The 24,825-nt window shown below is 35.7% G+C and overlaps 1 protein-coding gene across 5 annotated transcripts in view; it reads right to left on the bottom strand.

The window, feature by feature from the left end:
• The window catches only part of ZZZ3 (zinc finger ZZ-type containing 3), a 118,144-nt gene that overhangs the window by 69,816 nt on the left and 23,503 nt on the right, over positions 1-24,825 (bottom strand). For 4 of the 5 annotated variants that reach the window (XM_061121593.1, XM_061121590.1, XM_061121594.1 and 1 more), the window contains exons 2-4: positions 2,265-2,398; positions 2,108-2,186; positions 516-669 (exon numbers count right to left, since the gene is read on the bottom strand). Coding sequence is in view for 1 of the 5 variants with exons in the window: in XM_061121594.1 (XP_060977577.1) it covers positions 516-538 (23 nt within the window). In the remaining 4 variants the exon portion in view is untranslated. The remainder of the gene's footprint in view (positions 1-515; positions 670-2,107; positions 2,187-2,264; positions 2,399-24,825) is intronic. The other variant, XM_061121592.1, reaches the window with a different exon arrangement.

The raw sequence follows: 24,825 nt of genomic DNA, 5'->3' as shown, positions 1-24,825 counted from the left end.
AAGGAGAGTGAGACCTGGGGATGTACCTATGCAATTCAACTTAAGGTTCTTAATATTAGTCTCTTTGAAGCCTGGGAACTCTATTACATACTATCCTGACCTCTTGTTTAAAGAGATCTCTTCTTTCCTCCCCTTTCAGAGAAAGAGAAAGAGATAGGGAGACAAACACAGATACAGACAGAGGTGAATATATATATATATACACACTTAAAAAGACAAGTGGGGAGAAAGAGAAGTCAAGGAATCGCATACTGCCCAATACCTCAAGTACTGAAAGGTATAATGCTTTAGAGATCCTTATGTACTTTGAGTCATTTCATGTATCCCTTGTTGGGAAAATATTTCATTCCTACCCAATTCCCTAATAGCTCCACATTCCTATGAATAGCTACCCAGACTGCACAATTTTCCACGCACCAAAGGAAGTACATAAAAATAACAAGTCTCCTCTCCTTAAATACAAGCAAATAAACAAACTATAGTTGTCTTCACTACTGCAAAACTAAATAACTTACCTGTACAACCAAAGATCTATCATTGTGGAAATATTATCTCTTTTCCTTATATCCTGAAGGAGTTGAAGCTATGATCTAGAATAGAGCTTAAGCATCAGGGTTTCAGACTCTCAGCTTCAGCCATGGAGAATACTAGAACTTCCTAAATTCCTTTCTTTAAAATAAAATAATAAAAAAAAAAAAAGAATTAAAGAAGCAAATTAACTTATGCTAACAGATTTTATAACACTTTGGTAATTCTCATTAACTTTGTAGCCTCAGAGATATCAAGAAACTGGAAAAGGATTTTTAGAAACTAATAAAAACAAACCAAAAAGAGTTTGAAATATACTAAATCTTTACAACTCAATATTATTTTGAGTCAAAATGTGACTCAGTTCTTTTTTAGAGTCTAAGGCAATATTGTCCTGAGATGGCCCAAAGACTGCCCTTTATAAGATTTCTCGTACAGAATTTATAATCTCTTACTCTTATTCTAGAAACCTTCCCAAAGATTGGCTTTCAAGTATTTAAAACTGAGGACTGAACAACAAAAATAATTTAGGTTATGTACAACAAAGAATCAACCAAATCGTCTATATATACATGATAATTGTGATGAAGTGTAACAGGACTTTACAAAGGGAAATTTTTTATAAGGGGAAATTTCTATTATTTTTAGCATATGGATTTTCAACAAAAACAATAAGGATTTTCTGGCTCTGGTACCCAGTAGACCAGATATTTTAATTAGCCTAATTACAATGCATTTCTTGGACAGTCTGATTAATTATAGTTTTACTTTATAATAATGTATTACGACATCCTTTTCAGAGGAGCTGGCTAAATGGGTTATTATGAGTGCCCATTTGAAAATAAGGAGGAACACCAGGAAAAAGACTGGCAATGTTTATGATGGAAACTGTCACTTTATTGTAAACATAAAACTAGATATTCTAAAAGTGACAGTATTTTTGCTAAAGGATTGCAATTGAAAACACAAAAAAATTTTTAAGTTTTAAAAATAAAAAACTGATGCAATTATCAAGCTTTGTAAACTATCAACAGATAGCAAAAATAAATAAGAGCACAGTTTCAGTCAGTGAGACTGGAATAAGGCTAATATTTAATATCGCTAGGTGCAACCTCTCTCAGATATGCCTTGCAAATTCTTGAAAAGCACAAAGTAGGAAAACTGTCTAAATAAAATTATTTAATACTACATTAAAGAATGTTCTAAATTAACATGAGGAGGGTACACAGTGAAAAATGGGCCTGTAAAAAAGTAACCCTTAACTTGAAACTTCACTCTTCTTGTAACACATTCCAGCTGCCAACTCCTTTGTACTCAACCCTGAAATCCTTTCACAGACATGGTAACGCACTGCATTGTATGGTGTGTGGTGATGGTAGCAATCAACAGAACCAAAGAAGATCCACCATTTAGGATGTGTCTCTGAGTATTCCCTAGCACGCCCATTTCAGTACTCTTTCCACTTCCAACCAGTCAGGTTACTATCCTATTTGGATAGGGACTGCTGTAGAAACATCATCCATTATGATGTTTGCCAGGCAAGATCTGCAACTGTTATTTTCACAGAACTGATACTTACAGCTGAGTCCTACCAGTATTAAGATAAACAGGGTCATGCAGATGGTTAGGCAGATTAGGCTTCTGAAAAACCTAATACACTGAAAAAGAAATTACTTCAGTCAATTACTTGTACTAACTAAAGCACACTTGGCCTTAAGATTATATTTTTTTCTTACCTTTCTTTAAAGTGTTTCACCTAGTGTTTGATTTCCAAGCGTCTGCATTTATCTGTCATCACTGTTAATGTCCATCTTACATTGAGACTTCAGGTATTAATTATTTATATGGTTGAACTAGCACAACTTGATATCTGTGAAGGAAAACCACAATATAGTCACTATGGGTGTGTTATTATTTGCAAATTTGTGCATCAAACTGACAGTATTTTCTAAACACACAGCACACTGTATTTTTAAATAAATTTCACAAATAATTCTTTTTATTTCACTATAAAATGTTACTTTAACAGACCAAAAGGATTTCTTAATTCTCTTATAAATGCTTCTCACAGTGCCCACATAAAATATTTCAAAATTTCATTCTACACTAAAATTTGTATCAGTTTTAGAACTTAAGATTCCTTCTCTGACTACCAATATAAATATGCCTCACTTGCCACAAGTCTGTAATTTCTCAGATATTAATAGAAAAGTACTTTTTTGTGTTTTACAATAATATTAGGGAATAAATCTAGAAAGCTTAAGAATGCAGTAAAAAATATCATGACTTTCCCTAAACATGACTTTAAAACATTTGTTTTCTTTTAAGCTAATAATTTTGTATTGGTTAGATTATTCCTCTGTGACTAATTTGTTCCTGTTATGTTTTTTTTTTTTTTTACTTTTTTTTCCCCCATTTATTTTTATTAGTTGGAGGCTAATTACTTTACCATATTGTAGTGGTTTTTGCCATACATTGACATGAATCAGCCATGCATTTACATGTGTTCCCCATCCCGATCCCCTCTCCTGCCTGTTCCTGTTATTTTGACTATAAGTAGGAAATAAATGTGACAGAATAAGTGAAGAAATAAATCAAGATGTAGCTATGCAAATGTTCCTTACATGTAAGCTTCTTAAAAATATATCCTTGGTTATAGGTTACACATGAGAAACATATCAAAGTGCTTACAATGATAATGAAAAGCATTATATAAAACTTTAAGTCATTTCTGCCCATTTACTAGTGAAAAAATAAGCTTAAAACTGTCATATATGTCTCAGAATTTAACAGTGGCATTCTAAAATGATTCAGCATAGTTTACCATTCCAAATTCCTATATAATAAAAAGTAAAAATCTACACAGAAAATGCAGATGGCCTGTTTTGTGTATAAAATTTGTTACTGGAGATGTTCACTAAAATACACTAGAAAATTATAAAATAAAATACACAATGTCAATTATATCTCAACTTTTTAAATTGGAGAAACAGCATAATAGAGTAGATAGTGATTAAGAAATACTAATATCTATCCTCAAACACTTCATTTCTATTCCATTTGTGTTTTGTTTGGTTTTTTTAACTGCACAGATGGCTTGTGGGATCCTTGTTCCCCAACCAGGGATCAACCAGAGGTCCCCTGCAGTGAAAGCACAGAGTCCTCACCACTGGACCACCAGGGAATTTCCTCATTTGTTTTCAAATGTTAAAAAACACATTAGGTAAAGTCACACAAAAAATTAATACACATCTAAGTATTCCTAAATTTAAAAGTTGATATAAATGATATAAATGCTCTTGTAACAATGAATTAAACTAGTCAAAACTCTTCTTACATTCCCTACACTACCCAGCAGTCTTCATTTCATTCATTGTGCATTTCAAATTTAAGATTCTGCACAAAACTATATGCTTTCGGAGCAGGTAAACGATTAAGAATTGCAACAAGCTACCATAATTTTAAATTATTTAAGTATAGTAACTTGCTCCAGAAGTTTAAAAAGGTTAGCTATTCTGTCCTTTTAAAAGCATACAAAATAGAAAACAAACCATTTAAATCCAATTCCTAAGGGCTTATTTATGCCTTTCCACAGAGCTTTGCTTGTGTTCACGTACTAACAAAATTCATTGACTATTCAAGAATTCCAAAACCAAATCCAAAAACCAATCCTGACTGAAAAGAATTACTTTTCCTACTATTTGCAGTCTAACACTAGTACTACTGTGTTAAACAGATTAGTGTCTCAGATTCACAGCACATGTGAAATCACTTCAAAAGACTACAAAAAAGACCTCACTAGAAAATGTATCAGTTCCATTGATATAGCAAAGTTATATGCCACACACTTACTATAAAAGTAAAACTGTGACATCTAGGTAGGCTAAATGCAATCTAAATTATAAATTTTTTTTTTTTTTTACTTTTCTAAGACCTTCGAGAAAAAACTCAGAACAAAGGTTACAACACAAACTCATATTTGGCATCCAGTTCTTCAGTTATCGGAGAAGGCAATGGCACCCCCACTCCAGTACTCTTGCCTGCAGAGTCGCATGGACGGAGGAGCCTGGTAGGCTACAGTCCATGGGTTCTAGAAGAGTCAGACACGACAGAGCGACTTCACTTCACTTTTCACTTTTCTTCAGTTATAATCGAAAATACTAAACACACACACTACACTTTAAATTATTTTAAAAGAAAACAGAGAGAGTCAAAGCTGGTTGTAAAAAGCATGAAGATAATGGTCGACATAAATACTTTTCCTAAACAATTAAGTGTATCATCATTACTTGCTACAGAGAGTTGAACCGAATTTTCACTTGGTACAAAGTATGATCAGGAAGATCACAACATCCAGGCTCCCTCAATTGTTTAGAACCAGAGGTTCAATGGATGCCTCCTACAGGTTTTAGAGATAAGCATATTTCACAGGCAACATAAAGGAAGTATAAAGAGCATCAGATTTGGTGGAAGGAGACACAAACATGATTCTCTACCTACCAACAATCGTAAACTGTTTGATCATGAGAAAACCACACTGCCCTTCTGCATTTCATCCATAAAACAGGAGACATAACACCTGCCCACTACATTTCAGGGCTACTGTGAAGTTCAGTAAGTTTATGCCTGCAAAATACTGTAGAATGTTGGTTTTTGAAATTTTTTATACTGTTTTCCAAACTTTAGATTCAGCAGTTCTGGACATGGCAAGCATGCTGCTAAGTCACTTCAGTCGTGTCCGACTCTGTGCGACCCCATCCCTGGGATTCTCCAGGCAAGAACACTGGAGTTGGTTGCCATTTCCTTCTCCAATACATAAAAGTGAAAAGTGAAAGTGAAGTCGCTCATGTCCGACTCTTCGAGACCCCATGGACTGCAGCCTACCAGGCTCCTCCGTCCATGGGATTTTCCAGGCAAGAGTACCGGAGTGGGGTGCTACTGCCTTCTCCGATGGCAAGCATAAATATTTTTAATTAACTACTTTAGGTCATTCCAGTGCAGGGGTTCCCCCAAAGATGAGGCTCAAACTTTGAAAAAATTCCATCACTTTCTTCTGAAGAAATTTTAATGCTTGTAAAGCATTACCCTAGGGATTTAATACAAATTTCTAAGCCTCATCCTTAGAACTTCAGATTCAGTGAAGTTGGGGCAGGGCACAGAATCCTCATTTTTATCACACTCACTGTAGGTGACTGAGACGTAAACAGCCCATGACCCACACTTCTACAAAACCTAAAGCAGATTATTCCCCTTGTACATTTCTCAAATCTAATTTCAATACATTTCAAATTTCCCCACCTCTAGTGTCATGAAGTTATGACCAACCTAGAAAGCATATTAAAAAGCAGAGACATTACTTTGTCAACAAAGGTCCATCTAGTCAAGGCTATAGTTTTTCCAGTAGTCATATACGGATGTGAGAGTTGGACTATGAAAAAAGCTGAGTGCTGAAAAATTGATGCTTTTGAACTGTGATGTTGGAGAAGACTCTTGAGAGTCCCTTGGACTGCAAGGAGATCCAACCAGTCCATCCTAAAGGAGATCAGTCCTGGGTGTTCATTGGAAGGACTGATGCTGAAGCTGAAACTCCAATACTTTGGCCACCTGATGTGAAGAGCTGACTCATTTGAAAAGACCCTGATGCTGGGAGGGATTGGGGGAGGGAGGAGGAGGGGACGACAGAGGATGAGATGGCTGGATGGCATCACCAACTCAATGGACATGGGTTTGGGTCAACTCCAGGAGTTAGTGATGAACAGGGAGGCCTGGCATGCTGCGGTTCATGGGGTCACAAAGAGTCAGACACGACTGAGCAACTGACATAAATGTCATGAAGGGCATGACCAATATTAGGCTTTCATCATTTCTTACTTCAACTAATCCACCTGACTTGTAATTGGTTGCTTTAAGTCTTGCTCCTTACAAATTCACGGTCTACAGAGAAGTCTAAGGTACACATTTCTGTCACTCTCTTGTCTAAAACCCTTTCAAGGGACTTCCACTTCTGGCCAAGGCAGAGTAACAGAGATGAGAGGTACATTCCTATTTAAAACAACTGAAAATTTGGGCAAACTGTACAAAAATGTTTTTCAGACACTTGAAACCAGACAACACAGAACAGTGATCAATGAAAGACAAGAAACAAATAAAGCAAAGCGCCTTTAATAGCCCCAGCTTCCTGATTGGAGTTTCCAGACTGCAGAGCGAGGAGGTGATCTCAGGCAAACCAGTCTCCCGGTGTTAAGACGAAGAATGCAGTCTGGGGAGACCCAGGTAGCTAAGGTTTCCAGAACACTTGTACCAAAGAGGAGGGAGCATCAAAAAAAAAAAGAAGTAAGACCTAGAAGATCTACAGAGATCCTCCTCAAGTCTTGAGCTGAGTACTCATCAGTATATGCAGTATATCCAAGGCCTGGAAAATCACTCCTACCCACAGCCAGGGGAATACTAGGAAATGTGCAACAACTAAGGACAGTTAGTGGTTTATAGTTCCTGGTTCACAGGGTTACCAGTGACTCCAGTGTGAATATTCCTACCCATGGCTAATTTCAAGTTATCAAGCAATATCACTGAGTACAAAGATGAGAAGAGATACACAGTAGAACATCAAACATTACACAGTATTTCTACAATAATGATACAATAGATATAAATTACCACCAAAGCACAAAAGTAGTAATAAGCAATAATACAATTGGGGTCTTCCCTGATGGTCAGTCCAGTGGTTAAGAATCTGCCTGCAATGCAGGCAACGCAGGTTCAACCCCTGCTCCAGGGAGACCCCATGTGCCACATGCTCCAGAGCCTGCCAGCCACAATTACTGAAGCTGGAGGGCCTAGAGCCCACAAGAGAAGCCACCGCTATGAAGAGTAGCACCCACTCACCACAACTAGAGGAAACACCTGAGCACATCAAGAAAGACCCAGCACAACTAAAAATAAATAACTTTTTTTTAAAAAAAAAAGGAGAACAGAGAAAAATGACAATAAGATTGAAAGCAGACTAGTCACTGGAAATGACACAAGACAGTGAGGTTTATCTTTGTATTGAAAGAAACTGTCTACTAGTGAAATAAAGATGACTTCTAACTATAAATGCTGAAAGATGTCATCACCAACAGAAATAGACTATAAGAAATGTTAAAAAGAAATTCCTCAGACAGAAGAAAAACCATACTGGTGGGAACTCTGGATCTAACCAAACAAATGAAAAGCACCAGGAATGGAAAATCAGGGTAAATATAAAAGACTTTTTCCCCTTAGTTGCGACATCTCTTTAAAAGAAAACTGACTATTTAAAACAAAAACAACACTAATATACTGTGAAGCTTATAACATACATAGAAGTGAAAGATAATAATAGCACAACAAACAGGAAGAGGGAAATACAATGATGTAAGGTTCTTAACACTACATGTGAAGCGGTATAATTTCAAGACACCCTGTAATAAGTTAAACCCTAAAAGGAATCACTGTTTAAAACTGACATTTAATAAGCCAACAAAAGAAATAAAAGAAAACATAAAAAAGAAAAAAAAAATACTAAGTTCAAAAGAAGGCAGGATAGAAAGAAAAGAGAACAAAAAAAAATATATATGAAAAAATTTTAACAGCAACAAGGTAATATATTTAAACAACTATGCATACATACATATATATGTATGTATGTATGTACATAGTAAATGGCCTAAAAACAGTTTAGTTATTTGGAAAAAGTTTCTTGGAAAGAATAACAATAAATTTTTAAAGATTCAAGTAATATAAATTGTGACCATGATAGAATTAAGTCAGATATCAACATTAAAAGAATTGTCTCAAAATCCCCAAATATCTCAAAATAATAGCATGTTTCTAAATACCCCATGAGTCAAAGAAAAAAGAGAAAAGAAGGGAGAAATTAGAAAATAGTATAACTAAATGAAAATGAAAACAACACAATTAGGATCTATGAGATGCAACAAAAGTTAACACTTAAAAGGAAAATTTACAGCAGAAAACATACTGGGAAAAAAGTAACTCAACTCAATGACAGCACCCACCTTAAGAAACTAGAAATAACAATAATAATATAGCCATATTAAAAAGAAAAGAAAAAATAAAAAACAGAAATCAATGAAACTGAAAACAGAAAAATAAAAATCAATAAAAATACTGAGTCTCTTGTCAGACTAATTAGGAAAAAACTATATAAATTTCTAATATTAAAAAACAATGAAGTGATGTAACTGTAGATTCCATTTTTAACAGATAATTATTCCAACAAGGGTACCAAGACAAATCAATGGGGAAAAAAATTACAACCCTTCCCCCTAAAATGGTGTTAAAACAACAGAATATCTACATGCAATGGAAAGCTGGACACCTACTTTGCATTCTCTTCAAAAATTAACTAAAAATGAATCAAAGACGAATGTGTACGAGTTAAAAGTATAATACTTTTAGAAGAAAATTAAGCATAAATCCTTGTTACCTTGGATTAGACAATGGTTTCTTACATATGACCCTAAAAAGCACAAACATCCAAGGACAAATACTACATGATTCCATTTATGTGTGGTACCTAAAGTATAAGTCAAATTCATACAGATACAAAATAGATTGGTGGCTTCCAAGAACTAAGAGAAGGTAATGGCAAGTTATTGTTTAATGGATAGAGTTACAGCTATACAAAATTAAAGACACTTACAGATGGATGGTAGTGATGACTGCCCAACAATGTGATATACTTAATGCCACTAAAAACTGTGCACTTTAAAAATGATCAACTTTACAAGAGTGCCCACTGTCACCATTTCTATTTAACATAGTATAAGTCTCAGTCACAACAATCAAAAAAGAAAAAATAAATAAAAGATAACAAATTGAAAACAAAAAAGTAAAACTGGCACTATTTGTAGATGACATGATAATGTATGTAAAGAACCCTAAAGTCTCCACCCCAAAACTATTAGAACTAATACATAAATTCAACAAGTTTACAGAATACAAGATTAGTAAGTAAAAATCTGTTGCACTTCATTAATAATGAAATATCAGCAAGAGAAAGTAAAAATACAGCCCCACTTAAAACTGCATTAAAAAATAAAATACCTAGGAATAAACTGAACCAAGGCAGTAAAAGACCTATATTCTGAAAACTACAAAACAATGCTGAAGGAAAATGAAGATTATTCAAAGAAATGGGAAGATGTTCACTGCTCTTGGATTGGGAAAAAATCAACATTAATTATTAAAATGACCATACTACTCAAAGTAACCAACAGATTTAATCCATCCCTATCAAAACACCAAGGATATTTTCCACAGAACTAGAAAAAATAATCTAAAACTTATATAGAATCAAAAAAGGCCCCAAACTGCCAAAGCAATCTCAGAAAAAAGAACAATGCTAGAGGTACATAACTCTCCCAGACTTCAAACTATACTCCAAAGCTACAATAATCAAAATAGCATAGTACTGGTGCAAAAACAGACACATAGAATAATGGAACAGAATAAAGAGCCCAGAAATAAACACATGCTCACACAGTCAATTAGTCCATGACAAAGGAAACAAGGATATATAATGGAGAAAAGACAGCCTCTTCAACATGTTGTGCAGAGGAAACTGGACAGCCACAATGAGATAAGAACATTCTCTCACTTCTCACACAAAAATAAACTCAAAAATGGTTTAAAGACCTAAATGTAAGACACGAAACCATACAACTTCCAGAAAAGAACACTTTTTGACACAAATCATAGTGATATTTTCAGGGATCAATTTCCTAAGGCAAAAGAAATAAAAGCAAAAATAAACAAATACGACTTAATTAAATTCAAAAGCTTTTGCACAGCAAAGGAAACGTCAGTTTAATGAAAGACAACCTATGAATGGGAGAAAATATTTCCAAGTGATATGGCTGACAAATGGTTAATACCCAAACTGCTCAAATAACTCAAAATCAAAAATAATCCAACCAAAACAGGGGGCAGAAGACTTGAATAGACATCCTTCCAAAGACAAACAGCCAGCTAACACGCACATGAAAAAATGCTCAACATCACTATTCAGTTTAGTTCAGTTCAGTCGTGTCCGACTCTTTGCAACCCCATGAATCACAGCACGCCAGGCCTCCCTGTCCATCACAAACTCCCAGAGTTTACTCAAACTCATGTCCATCGAGTCGGTGATGCCATCCAGCCATCTCATCCTCTGTCGTCCCCTTCTCCTCCTGCCCCCAATCCCTCTCTGCATCAGGGTCTTTTCAATGAGTCAACTCTTCGCATGAGGTGGACAAAGCACTGGAGTTTCAGCTTCAGCATCAGTCCTTCCAATGAACACCCAGGACTGATCTCCTTTAGGATGGACTGCTTGGATCTCCTTGCTGTCCAAGGGACTCTCAAGAGTCTTCTCCAACACCACAGTTCAAAAGCAAACTCTCACATCCATACATGACCACTGGAAAAACCATAGCCTTGACCAGACAGACCTTTGTTGGCGAAGTAATGTCTCTGCTTTTTAACATGCTGTCTAGGTTGGTCATAACTTTCCTTTCAAGGAGTAAGTGTCTTTTAATTTCATGGCTGCAGTCACCATCTGCGGTGATTTTGGAGCCCCAAAAAATAAAGTCTGACACTGTTTCCACTGTTTCCCCATCTACTTCCCATGAAGTGATGGGACCAGATGCCATGATCTTAGTTTTCTGAATGTTGAGCTTTAGGCCAACTTTTACACTCTCCTCTTTCACTTTCATCAAGAGGCTTTTAAGCTCCTCTTCACTTTCTGCCAGAAGGTAAGGGTGGTGTCATCTGCATATCTGAGGTTATTGATATTTCTCCCGGCAGTCTTAATTCCAGCTTGTGCTTCCTCCAACCCAGCATTTTTCATGATGTACTCTGCATATAAGTTAAATAAGCAGGGTGACAACATACAGCCTTGACGTACTCCTTTTCCAATTTGGAACCAGTCTGTTGTTCCATGTCCAGTTCTAACTGTAGCTTCATGACCTGCATACAGGTTTCTCAAGAGGCAGGTCAGGTGGTCTGGTATGCCCATCTCTTGAAGAATTTTCCACAATTATTAGAGAAATGCAAATCAAAAGCACAATGAGGTATCACCTTACACTGATCAGAATGTCTATCATCAAAGAGAATACAGGGCTTCCCTGGTGACTCAGTGGTAAAGAATCTGCTTGCTGTATGGCAAAAACCAATGCAGTATTGTAAAGTAATTAGCCTCCAATTAAAATACATAAATTAATTAAAAAAAAAAAAAAAGAACTCACTTGCTAATGCAGGAGACATGGGTTCAATTTCTTATCTAGGAAGATCCCACAGGCTGCAGAGCAACAAAGTCCATGCACCACAACTATTGAGCCTGTGCTCTAGAGCCCAGAAGTCACAACTACTGATCCCACATGCCACAATTACCGAAGCCCACACACCCTAGAGTCCACACTCCATAGCAAGAGAAGCCACCACAGTAGAAGCCTGCGCACTTCAACTAGAGAAAAGCCACCGCAGCAATGAAGACCCAGCACAGCCAAAAATAAACAAACAAATTTTAAAAAATAAAAATACAAATAACAAATGTTGTGAGAGTGTGGAGAAAAGGGAACCCTTGTACACTGTTGATGGGAAACTGGTGTAATCTGGAGCACCTACTATGGAAAAGAGTATAGCAGCTCCTTTAAAAACTAAAAAATAGAACTACCAGGGAAATTCCTGTTGGTCCAGTTAAGACTCCACACTTTTACGTATGGAAAAAAACCAAAAACACTTTTTGAATTAAAGACACGTGCAACCCAATGCTCACAGCAGCACTATTTATAATAGCCAAGACATGGAAGCAATACAAGTGCCCATCAACAAATGACTGGACTAAGAAAACACCCACACACAGGAATATTACTCAGCAATAAAAAGAATGAAATACTGCCATTCGCAGCACATGGATAGACTAGGAGAACATTATGCTTAGTGAAATAAGTCAGAAAGACATATACTGTATCACTTGTATGTATCACTTAATTCTAAAAAACAATATAAATGAATATATATGCAAAACAGACTCACAGATATACAAAACAAACTTGCAGGTACCAAAAGAGAGACAAAAAGGGGGAGAAACAAATTAAGGGTATGTGATTAATAGATAACAAACTACTATATATAAAATATATAAGCAATAAGGATCTACTATATAACACCAAAAATATCTTCTTTATCTTGTAATAACCTACAATAAAATATAATCTGCAAAAATACTGAATCACTATGCTATATACCTGAAACTAATACAATTATGTAAATCAACTATACTTCAGTTTTTAAATAGTCAATTTTAAGATATGTATGTTTTACCACAATTTAAAAATTGAAAACAAGCAATCACAAAATACAGATAAATTGTAATCACAAAAATTTAAGCTTTTTGTGTCTTTTGTGTTTCTAAGAACTCTATCAAGATAATGAGACAACCCACAGAATGAGAGAAAATATTTACAAATCACTCATCTACAAAGAACCTTTACAACTCAGTAAAAACATAAGCGATCTAAAAAGTGACTAATGGACTTGAATATATATTTCTGCAAAAAAAGAAGTATAAATAGCCAGTAAGCATATGAAAAGATGCTCAACATTGTTGGTCATCAGGGAACTATAAATCAAAACCACAGTGAGATATTGCTTAATACCCACTATGACTAGTATGACAAAAAATGAAAAGCCAATACTGACAGGATATGCAGAAATTAGTACCCTCATACATGCTGGTGTAAATACAAACCGTTGCAGCTTTGGAAAAGTCTAGCAGTTCCTCAATAAGTTAAACATAAAATTACCATGAGGCAGGAATTTCACTCCTAGATACATACCCAGGAAAAAGAAAACATTTTCACATAAAAACTGAATTTTCACAGCATTGTTATTCATAATAGGCAGAAAGTGAAAACAACTCAAATGTTCATAAACTGCTGAATGGATGTATAAGATGTGGTATACAATGGAATATTTATACAGCCATAAAAATGAATGCAGTATTGGTACAAGTTACAACATGGATGAAACTTAAAAACCTGATACATGAAAGAAGGCAATCACCAAAGGTCACATATTGTATAATTCTATTTACATGAAATGTTCAGAACAGGTAAATTCATAGGCAAAATCTACAAAAAGGAGATTAGCAGCTGTAGAGACTGGAGGAAAGGAAGAGACAGTAGAAAGCAATTGCTAATGGGTGTAGGGTTTCTTTTTAGAGAGATAAAAGTGTTCTGCAGATGACGGTTACACAATTTTGTGAATATTCTAAAAATTACTGAATTATACACTTTAAAGGGATAAATATTATTATTTCTAAATTTTATAGGAATTTCCCTGGTGGTCCAGTGGCTAAGACTCTGCAGGGGATCCAGGTTCAATTACTGGTCAGGAAACTAGATCCTACATGCTATAAAGAGTTTGCATGCCGCAATGAAGATAGAAGATCCCATGTGCACAACTAAGACCTAGTACAGTCAAACAAATAATAAAAGTGATAAATAAATAGTATTTAATAAATAAATAAAACTATTCCCTTTGCCTCAAGTGACTGTGCCTTTCTTTCCATAAGCTGCTGCTGCTGCTAAGTCGCTTCAGTCGTGTCCGACTCGGTGCGACCCCATAGACGGCAGCCCACCAGGCTCCGCCGTCCCTGGGATTCTCCAGGCAAGAACACTGGAGTGGGTTGTCATTTCCCCCTCCAATGTATGAAAGTGAAAAGTGAAAGTGAAGTCACTCAGTCGTGTCCGACTCCTAGCGACCCCATGGACTGCAGCCTGCCAGGCTCCTCCATCCATGGGATTTTCCAGGCAAGAGTACTGGAGTGGGCTGCCAAAAAACTGCTCTTCAGTAAAGTGAGAAAAAAGTCAGAAAATATACTTCATTTTCCATAAAGTTAGATTTACTCAATTTAAAGAATTCCTTTATTTGAATCTATGTCACCCCTCTTTACTGGTATGAAAGGGAGTACCTGTAAAGAGTCTAATATTTTTTTAAACAAAATTAAAAGCTGGCAATCCCACACTGATTCCAAAATATTGAAAATTATACTGAACTACTCTGTAACAATATTTTTTAACTTTTTGTTAATTAAATACAATAACTTGGAACCACTGAGGTTGTAATTAAAGAAGACAAAATTATCAGGCTATCATTTCGGTTTTTTTTTTTGCCTTGAGGTGGGACACACAGGGCCTCAACCAGGAATAGATCCAAGCCCCTCTGCTGTGAAAGCAGGGTGTCCTAACCCACTGGACCACCAGGGAATTTCCAGGCTGTCATTTCTAAATATTATTCAGTTCTATTTCATATTAGTGGATCAAAACAGTGTTGAATAAAGAAAAAACATTTTTAAAAGTTAATCCAAGGGGATAAACGGAATTTTTAAAAAACCTGTTTAGAAGCAATTTTTCTATAAGCTACAGACTCATCAACCACTGGAGACAATTTCCCAATTTTCCCCATGAGTTTCAGAGTCCTATGTGGATTTATATGTGATAATTCAGTTAAATCTGTACTTCTCAAAATATATTATTCAGTCCTCTGCTGACAATTTCAAAATTAGTAAAAGAATGAACTTTCAATTTTATTCAAGTAGTGTTTATTTCATGGAATATTCTTTTTAAAAGTATAACTAGTTTATTAAATCAATGATTTTATTCCATTTTAATTGAGGAGTTCTGGCATGCTGCAGTCCATGGGGTCACAAAGAGTCAGACACAACTGAGTGACTGAACTGAACTGAGGCTGAAAAGTCTAGTCAAAGAGAAGTATAAAGAATTATACAGATTATATTAAGATACAACAAAACAATAAAGCCATAAGGATTAATATTTGAGCAATGGTGTTATTATATCCTACAAACATACAAGTTATCTTTCATAAACACCAATATTTAACTCCACATGGAACACATATTCAAAGTTGTTGATAAAAATTCACATTTGCCCAATGATTTACAAACTCGACTTCAAAGATGAATTAAGAGTAGAAAATCTTGATTCCCAAATACATAAACCTTTTCACAAAAACTCTTTCAAAAATGCATTTTAAGCAAATACAGTACCAAGTGAGAGAGTTAACTTAGTTAAGTCTTAAAGCTCCCATTTTACAGTGATGGAATGAATGTGAAAAGCCATTGTGTAGGAGGCACTTTGCCTAAGGATACTTTAAAGGCCTCTATTAGTATTCCAAGTTCAATAAATGGACTGCATCAGGAAAAAAAGAAAAAATTAAAAGAAGAAAACCTCAATAGAGTTCTCCAAATTTCCCTTGAATATAATATCTACTTCTATTTTCCCAAACTCAACATCAAAAGACTTCATCCAGAAATATTTATGGCTAGGTACTTTTTCATTTTGGGGTCTTTTGACCTTTTTCCCTTGGCTGTAAAGTCATTACAATTTTGTACGTCAACTTGAAGTAAGTTCCTTACGGAGGATAAAATCAAGAGTATTTTTCCCTTTCCAAAGGCAAAGTCTAAAACCACTTTTTAACAGCTAAATCAGCCAGACTCAAGGAGTCTAGTGGCTTGTAAACAAACCATTAACTATTCTTAATTATATGTCAACTAACCATGTTTATTTCTGTAGTAAAAATTCTAATCTATTGAGCAAATTAAAGAAACCTAGGAAGACTGAAATAAAAGATGTTGGAAAACACTGGAAAACCCAGAACTCAGAGTGGAAAAACCTGTAATCTTGAATCAAAGGTGATTCGCCTATACAGTGTAAATGCACCTACAGCATATATTGAAAGGCACCTGAATATACTGGGTATTGGGGTGGGAGATAGTTTTAGGTTCGAATCCTGCTTAACTAGTTATGTGACCTAGAGCAATTAACCTGACACTCATTGCTCACCTGTGAAATGGGAATAAAGCACTCCTAATACACAGCATTACCCTGAGGATTAAATAATTTATATATAGTACTCCCAGCACACAGTGCTTAATCAACAGATACACATAATAATGACTGTTAACATCTATTATGTCTAATACTAGACACTATACTTTATATTCATTATCTCATTTAAAACTCAAAAATCTAAGGAAGGAGGTCCTATTATATAACTCTCATTTTACAGATGAGAAAACTAAGGCTTGAAAAGTGAACTATTTTATTCAACATTACACAGCTAATTAAGTGGCAGAACAGTGTTAACCACTTTGATACTGTGCTTTACAATAAAAGAGGAACTTTCTCATTATACCCTCACAATAGTCTCAAAAGTAGACAAGCTAGGCATCCTCTTCATTTCCTCCAACATACGGCAACAAACCCAAGAAATGCCTATGATCACACAACTAACAGAGCCAGAATTTGAGCACAGATCTTACTACTCAAACCAAAGTTCAACCAGGACTTCCCTGGCAGTCCAATGGTTAAGGCTCAAAGGATGGATCCCTAGTCAGGAAACTAAGATCCAACATGCTGCATAAGGCAGTCAAAAAAGCACAAAACAAACAAACAAAACAAGGAGTTCAATCTATGCGGCTCTGTGGCTCTCTACATTATGGGAGTAGTTCTACAAACTGTGAATGAAGATTAGGATTAAGGAAATAAGATAAGCTACATCTAAAAAAGATATGATATATGATCTATGTTAATATTTTCTCCCAAGTGCTGTCAACAGTCAAATTTACCAGCAGTTAAAACACAGATTTACTTAAGAATATCAATAACATTATACTAGTTATACAAAGTCTGTGAGAATATCCCAGAGCTAACCAAAAGCATAAGATATTTTGACAGGTCTATTACTATTTTCTGTAGTATCCTTCTTGTTTAATGAATGACATTATTTAACAGAGAACTAGAAAAGAAAATTTTATATTTCTTTGAAAGTCATTCAGCCTCTCCTGCAGTCATTCCCTCTCTGTTCATGAAGAGGGAAAAGATACTCATCTATGGAAAGGCGTTAAGGACTGAACACAAGACAGTGCCTAAGGCTTGATATGAAAAGTGCTCTTCAATTTTATTTACTTCCTGCCTATCTCCTAGAATATAAAATATAAGAGAAGTAAGCCAATTAAATAGTTAATACTGACACAAAATGGCTTCCCAGATGGCTCAGTGGTAAAGAATCCACCTGCCAATGCAGGAGACACAGGAGATGCCCTGGAGGAGGAAAAGGCAGCCCGCTTCAGTATTCTTGCCTGGGAAATCCCATGCACAAAGGAGACTGGTGGGCTACAGTCTACGGGGTTGCAAAGAGTCAGACTTGACCAAGTGACTGAGCATGCACGCACTGACACAACATGATCAAACAAATGACCTGTAAGATCAAAATTAAAATTTTTTCTTCTATAATTATCCTTACTTTGGATTTTAGTCATGACAGTGTTTTTAAATGTTTAAAAGAAACAATTGTTTTTAATCAAAAGGGGTTGTGAGCAAATATGATCATCTGATTTATGACAAATGTAAAACTATAGTAGAGTGGGAAAAAGGAAGGATTTTTCAATAGATTATACTGAGTCAACTAGATATCCATACAGAATAATATGTGGTATAACTATTACTTCATGCCACATACAAGTATCAGACAGACTATGAATGTAAATGGGAAAGGTTAAAAAAAAAAAAAAAAACAGAAGAACTTCATCATCCTGGAATAGGCAAAGGTTTTCTTTAACAGGTCACAAAAAGCAGCATTTGAAAAAATGGATTGGGAATTCCCTGATGGTCCAGTTGTTAAGACTCCAAGCTTCCTCTGCAGAGAGCCTGGGTTCAATCCCTGATCCCAGGTCAGGGAACTAAGATCCCACAAGCCTCGCAGGGTGGTCAAAAAAGAAAGAAACGGAAAAAAATGGATCAAGTATATTATGTTACAGTTTTAGACCTTCTGTTCAGCAAAAGGGGCTTTCCCGATGGCCCAAGCGGTAAAGAATCTGCCTGCAATGCAAGTGACGCAGGCTGGATCTCTGGATCACTAAGATCTCGCAGAAGAGGAAATGACAACCTCCTCCAGTACTTCTGCCTGGAAAATCCCATGGACAGAGGAGCTAGGCTGGCTACAGTACAGCAAAAGATACCATTAACAGAATGAAAAGGCAATCCACAAACTGGAAGCAGATATTTGTAATGCATATTACAATCAAAAAAGGACTCATGTTCAAATATATTTTTAAAATCCCTACAAACCAGTAAGAAAATGGGGCTTCCCAGGTGGCACAGTGGTAAAGAATTCACCTGCCAATGCAGGAGATGCAAGAGACACAGGTTGGATCCCTGGGTTGGGAAGATCCCCTGGAGGAGGAAATGGCAACCCGCTCCAATATTCTTGCCTGGAAAATTCCACTAACAGAGGAGCATGGTGGGCTACAGTTCATGGGACTGCAAAGAGTCAGAAACGACTGAGTAACTGAGCACACATGCACAATAAGAACAAGACACACACCTGATATTTTTAAACAGGCAAAGATTTGACCACATCAAAACAGAACAACTAGCCAATAAACATGGAATGATGCTCTACTTCATTATTTATCAAGGAAACAAAAAAACTATTAATGACTAGGTTTTTTTTTTAAAAGGTGAAACAAAAATTGACAAGAGGAAATTCCCTGGTCGTCCAGTGGTTAAGACTCCACGCTTTCACTGATGATGACCCAGGTTCCATCCCCATTTGGGGATCTTAACTGCGTGACACAGCCCTTTCAAAAAAAAAAAAGAAAGAAAATGACAAGAATGTGGAGCAACCAGAACTCCAATATGCTACTGGCAAGAGTGTAAACGGATACAACCACTTTGGTAGTTTTATCAATATCTACAGTTCAATAAATACACACTGTGTATTTACTGAATACATAGTAAATTGTGTATTTATATTATAATGTGTAATATTATACACAATAAATTGTGTATTCAATAAATGACCCAAACCTTTCAACCCTAGGCATACACCCAATAGAAATGCATACACATGAGGAGGAAAAAAGAAATGCATGCATATATTCATCTAAAGACATATAAGAATGTTAAAAAAAAAATAGCACCACTATCTATAACTACCTAAAGACCCATCAACAACAGATATATAACTTGAGGGTTATTCACACAATGAAGTAGTATACAACATGAAAATAAGCTGTAAGTTCATGCAACAATAAAAAGCTCATAAGCATAATATTTAGCCAAAAGACATACACACAGGAGTACTGTATGTTTCCATTTATATAAAGTTCAAGAACAGGTAAGACTAATATGTGGTGATACAGCTGATTTAAGCATGGCTGACCCCATCTACGTGTATATATACAACAGCACACACAGAGCATATGACATAAGCAGCAACAATCAGTTGCTGATTGTTTCTCCATGAGATCTGTGTGTATGGCTAACGACACAGCTTAACAGATAGGACTTCCTCAGTCAGTCAGTCACTGAAACTCCCAGTGAAAAGAAGGAAACTCTCAAGAAAAGAAGGAAACAGAGCCTAAAGGGCCACCATTTAAACAGTTTGATTTAGTTTTGCCTGAAGTGAGATAAACAACCTGAACTTCAATATCATAAATCAAAAATATTTTTTTGTATCATTCTGATACATTCTGATACATCATTCTGAGGTCCAAACTAGCTTCATTATTCTTGGAACAGAGTAGTCTGGAAATGATTCTTGGACTAAAGACTGATTCATTTCAAGATATGTTAATTGAGCATGTTATGTTACTATGTACTATTATTGACATACAATCTCAGCTCTGCACAACAGTTTACATTCATCGAGCATGTTAGGCTACCATGTGCTTACTACATTAACAAACAATCTCAGCTCTGTACAATGGTTCATCTTTAAAAAATCTTTAAGCTTTTGCAACTTAAATATTAATAATTCAGCAAGGCCTATGTGAAATGTCTGATGTAAAGATCCCTCTTTTATCTTCAATTTCTATAAAGTCTTCCTTTCAGCAATACTCTTCACTAAAACTATCTTTCACAATTGTCCAGCTGTACATAGAATTTTTAAACTGGTAACAAATAATTATGAATGCAAGAGCCTGCTTTAAAATATTAAAAATATGTCTTACGTTTGTGTGTGTGTACTCAGTCACATACAATTCTCTGTGATCCCATGGACTGGGAATCCCAAATCTTATACACAACTACACTTCAGTTTTTAAAAGTCTTTTATTTATCATGAGTCTAAATTCAACTTCTGCAAAGCTCTATTTAGGATGGTTATAAATTTGTCAATTAGTTAAATTTAGAGAAAACTATAAACTTCCATTAATTTTATTCAGTGATTTTATCTTTAAGGATGTTATTAATATCAGCCTCTTTAAAAACCAGTCAAAGGTAACAAATGATTACTTAACCCATTTTAAAAGCCAAGTTTCACCTGTCTTAAGAATTCTCAGTGGTTTTGGTCAGTCAACAATTAAGATCAGGAAAAGTCTTAAAGACAAAATAATTAAGAGGAGACAAAACAAGGTAAAGATTCATACTGAATTAGGGCATTTTACCATTCTTCTCTCAGGACAAAGTCCTCCCAGAAATTTATTTTTATATCATCATCAAGAGCTCAATATCAAAATGCAAAAACTTTGAAAGCATATCAGATCTATGGCAATTTCTCTAAGTTCTTCCATTTTACTGTCACTATCCCAGAGAGAACAAAAAAAATTGACCAATAGTCTAATCTACCTCTAAGTGGATACTCCACCATATTTAAGAATCTACAGAAGGTTAGAGAGTTCTCAAGCCAATTTCAATATTTCAAAAATCTAAAACTACCATAAAAGTTGACTGTCCTTATTCACAGTAGTTATGTTTCATAAAGTTGCCACAAAACACTGGACACAGAACAGTTAACCAATATGGAACACTGAATTAACCTAAAGAAAATGCATCATTAAGTTCCTGGATGTTTCTGGTCACCTTTTCATCATGTGATCAAAACATAACTTTGTTTTAGGTGTATTTCTGTTAAAATACATCTTATTTAATTTATACTCTTGATTCATGAACATTGAACTGACAGCCAACAGCACTGCAACCAGTACTAGAATGAAATTTGTCTAACACGTATTTACTATTTTTCTCTGTAAGATACATCACAAACGGATTTCACTTAGGAATGCTTCAGCATGACACGTGGAGGTCATTTTAAACAAATGAACAAAATCCCATCCCCCAAATGAGCAAAATCTCATCTCCAAAAAAGACAAAACTGTGCAAGACACGGTACTAAATAGACCATGAAAAGTACACTGTTTACAACAGGAGAGCTGAAAGGAGGCAGGTAATGATCTGTTCAACCTCAGTCAGGAACATGTGCCTTGGGCAATTCAAATTTTTCACCATTCTGCACATGTCTGCCAGTGACCATTAAAGCTCCAGGAGTACCAATTTTGGTGTTACAAATAAATTTTAGCAAATAAGTGAATTCACTATACAGAACCTACAAATAAATACTATCAACCACATTTATATTGTTACCATTAGTCTACCCTGTTTCTTAACTAGAAAGCTAATGAATATACAAAAACCTTATAAGTAGCCCCTAATTAAAGCATATCCATTCTGTTAGGCCATTAAGACCACTTCTATTTTATTACCGATTATAAATACCACTTTGGTGAATGCCCTTGTACAAGGTATTTCTGCACCCCCAATTACTTCTTTAAGACAGACTAACTGGGTCCTAGGATATAAACTTTTTTCAAGTAGATTATAACATAAAACTTTTATACTTTTATATCTATTATAACTTAACTGACTACGCCAAAGCGTTTGACTGAGTGGGTCACAACAAACTGTGGAAAACTCTTAATTAAACAGATGGGAATACCAGACCACCTTACCTGCCTCCTGAGAAATCTGTATGCAGGTCAAGAATCAACGGAACCAAACATGGAACAACAGACTGGTTCCAAATCGGGAAAGGAGTATGTCAAGGTTGTATACTGTTACCCTGCTCATTTAACCTATATGCAGAGTACATCATGTGAAATGCCGAGCTGGATGAAGCACAAGCTGGAATCAAGACTGCCAGGAGAAATATCAATAACCTCAGATATGCAGATGACACCACCCTTATGGCAGAAAGTGAAGAGGAACTAAAGAGCCTCTTGATGAAAGTGAAAGAGGAGAGTGAAAAAGCTGGCTTAAAACTCAACATTCAAAAAACTAAGATCAAGGCATCTGGTCCCATCACTTCACGGAAAATAGATGGGGGAAACAATGGAAACAATGACAGACTTTATCTTTTTGGGCTCCAAAATCACTGCAGATGGTGACTGCAGCCATGAAATTAAAAGACGCTTACTCCTTGGAAGAAAAGTTATGACAAACCTAGACAGCATATTAAAAAGCAGAGGTATTACTCTGCCTAAAGCTGTGCTTTTTCCAGTAGTCATGTACAGATGTGAGAGCAGGACAATAAAAAAGGCTGAGCACCAAAGAACTGATGCCTTTGCACCTGGAGAAGACTCTTGAGAGGCTTTTGGACAGCAAGGAGATCAAACCAGTCAATCCAAAAGGAAATCAACCCTGAATATTCACTGGAAGAACTGATGCTGAAGCTGAAGCTCCAATACTTTGGCCACCTGATGAGAAGAGCCAACTCACTGGAGAAGACCCTGATGCTGGGAGAGATTGAAGGCAGAAGAAGGGAAGACAAAGGATAAGACAGTTGGGTGGCATCACTGACTCAGGACAGTCAGTGTCCTGAGGGAAGGACAGGGAAGACTGGCGTGCTGCAGTTCATGTGGTCACAAAGAGTCAGACACGACTGAGCAATGGAACTGAACTATTAATACAAAGCGACATGTTACAACTTCTAAATTTAAAGGGACTACAAAACAATGTATTAAAATATGCTTATTAAACATATTTTAAATAGAACGGTGGCTTATAATATGCTATACTAAGTTGCTACCACTTAACGTAGTTTTAAGTGTTTTAATGTCACTAAGGTAATTCTAGATTTAAGCTAACCAATTTATTATTCCATTTCATTTTCTCTAAGAAATCTAATCAACTTCTTAAATCTTAAAAAGTTTAATCTGATATTCTGATTTCAATATTTCAAAAAAGTTAGACTGGAAGAGTCGGGGAAAGGAACATCTCAGATTTTCTTTTCCAATCCTGCACATTTGGGGAAAAAAACAAAAACAAAAAAATAAAGATGGCATGTCACAAATACAGCAGATATCAATGAAGGTTAAAAGGGACACCTGCTAAATATTGTGAAAAGGTGTTTTGATATTCTGCTCAAGGCTACAGAATGGTTTATACATACTGATTCTGAGGTATTTCAATTTACCTAAGGAACATCATCTTATCTGAAAAACCACAGAGTAACATGACATTGAGGCAGCAAAGCCTATCAGAGAAATTCACAGGTGCCAAATGGCTGATTATCAGAACTTCAAATTAAACATATCTCCCAGGAACCACTGCCAAATGCCATATCACTCCATTGTTTTAAGGTCATGGCCCAATTTCCCAGTGCAAAAAATTTTTTACCAAGGAACACAAGACATGGAGGGGAGATGTCAAGTGTTATCAAGCTTCCCTATTAAAATAAAGAGTTTTATTCTGTTCACTTTTATCGTGTCTAAATCCTGGTTTTAATATCAAACTTATCATTAGTCTTATTTTTTAACCTTTCCCTGTCCTACCTACTTTCCTATTACCTTTTGGCTTCAAGTGAGTGAAATCCAAACTCAAACTAGTATAAGCAAACACAGAAAATTATTGATTTAGTAACTGAATGCCTTAGGGGTAGAGTTAGCAGAGATATACGGACTCAATATCATTAAAATCTAGTTTCTCATTCCACTTTTAACTCCCATTTTGAAATATTTTTCTGTCATATTTTTAAGTATCTACTTTTAGATGCTGTGGAAGCAGGGGAAATAAGACAGGTAAGGAAGGTCTCTACGATGACTGACTTTACACTCCAGCAAAAGTCTAGAGATTCACACTGTGAACCAGACATATCGTCGTGTGAAGTCAAGTGGGCCTCAGGAAGCATTACTACGAACAATAAGCTACTGAAGGTGATGGAATTCCAGCTGAGTTATTTCAAATTCTAAAAGATGATGCTGTTAAAATGCTGCACAGAGTATGCCAGCAAATTTGGAAAACTCAGCAGTGGTCACAGGACTAGAAAAGGTCAGCTTTCATTCTAATTCCAAAGAAGGGCAATGCCAAAGAACCTTCAAACTACCACACAACGGCACTCATTTCATATGCTAGCAAGGTTATGCTCAAAATCCTTCAAGCTAGCCTTCAGCAGTATGTGAACTGAGAACTTCCA

Source organism: Dama dama, chromosome 20, assembly GCF_033118175.1.
Source record: "Dama dama isolate Ldn47 chromosome 20, ASM3311817v1, whole genome shotgun sequence".
Lineage (NCBI taxonomy): Eukaryota > Metazoa > Chordata > Mammalia > Artiodactyla > Cervidae > Dama > Dama dama.
Note: the sequence above shows the minus strand (reverse complement) of the source record. Positions and strands in the feature narration are given on the sequence as shown.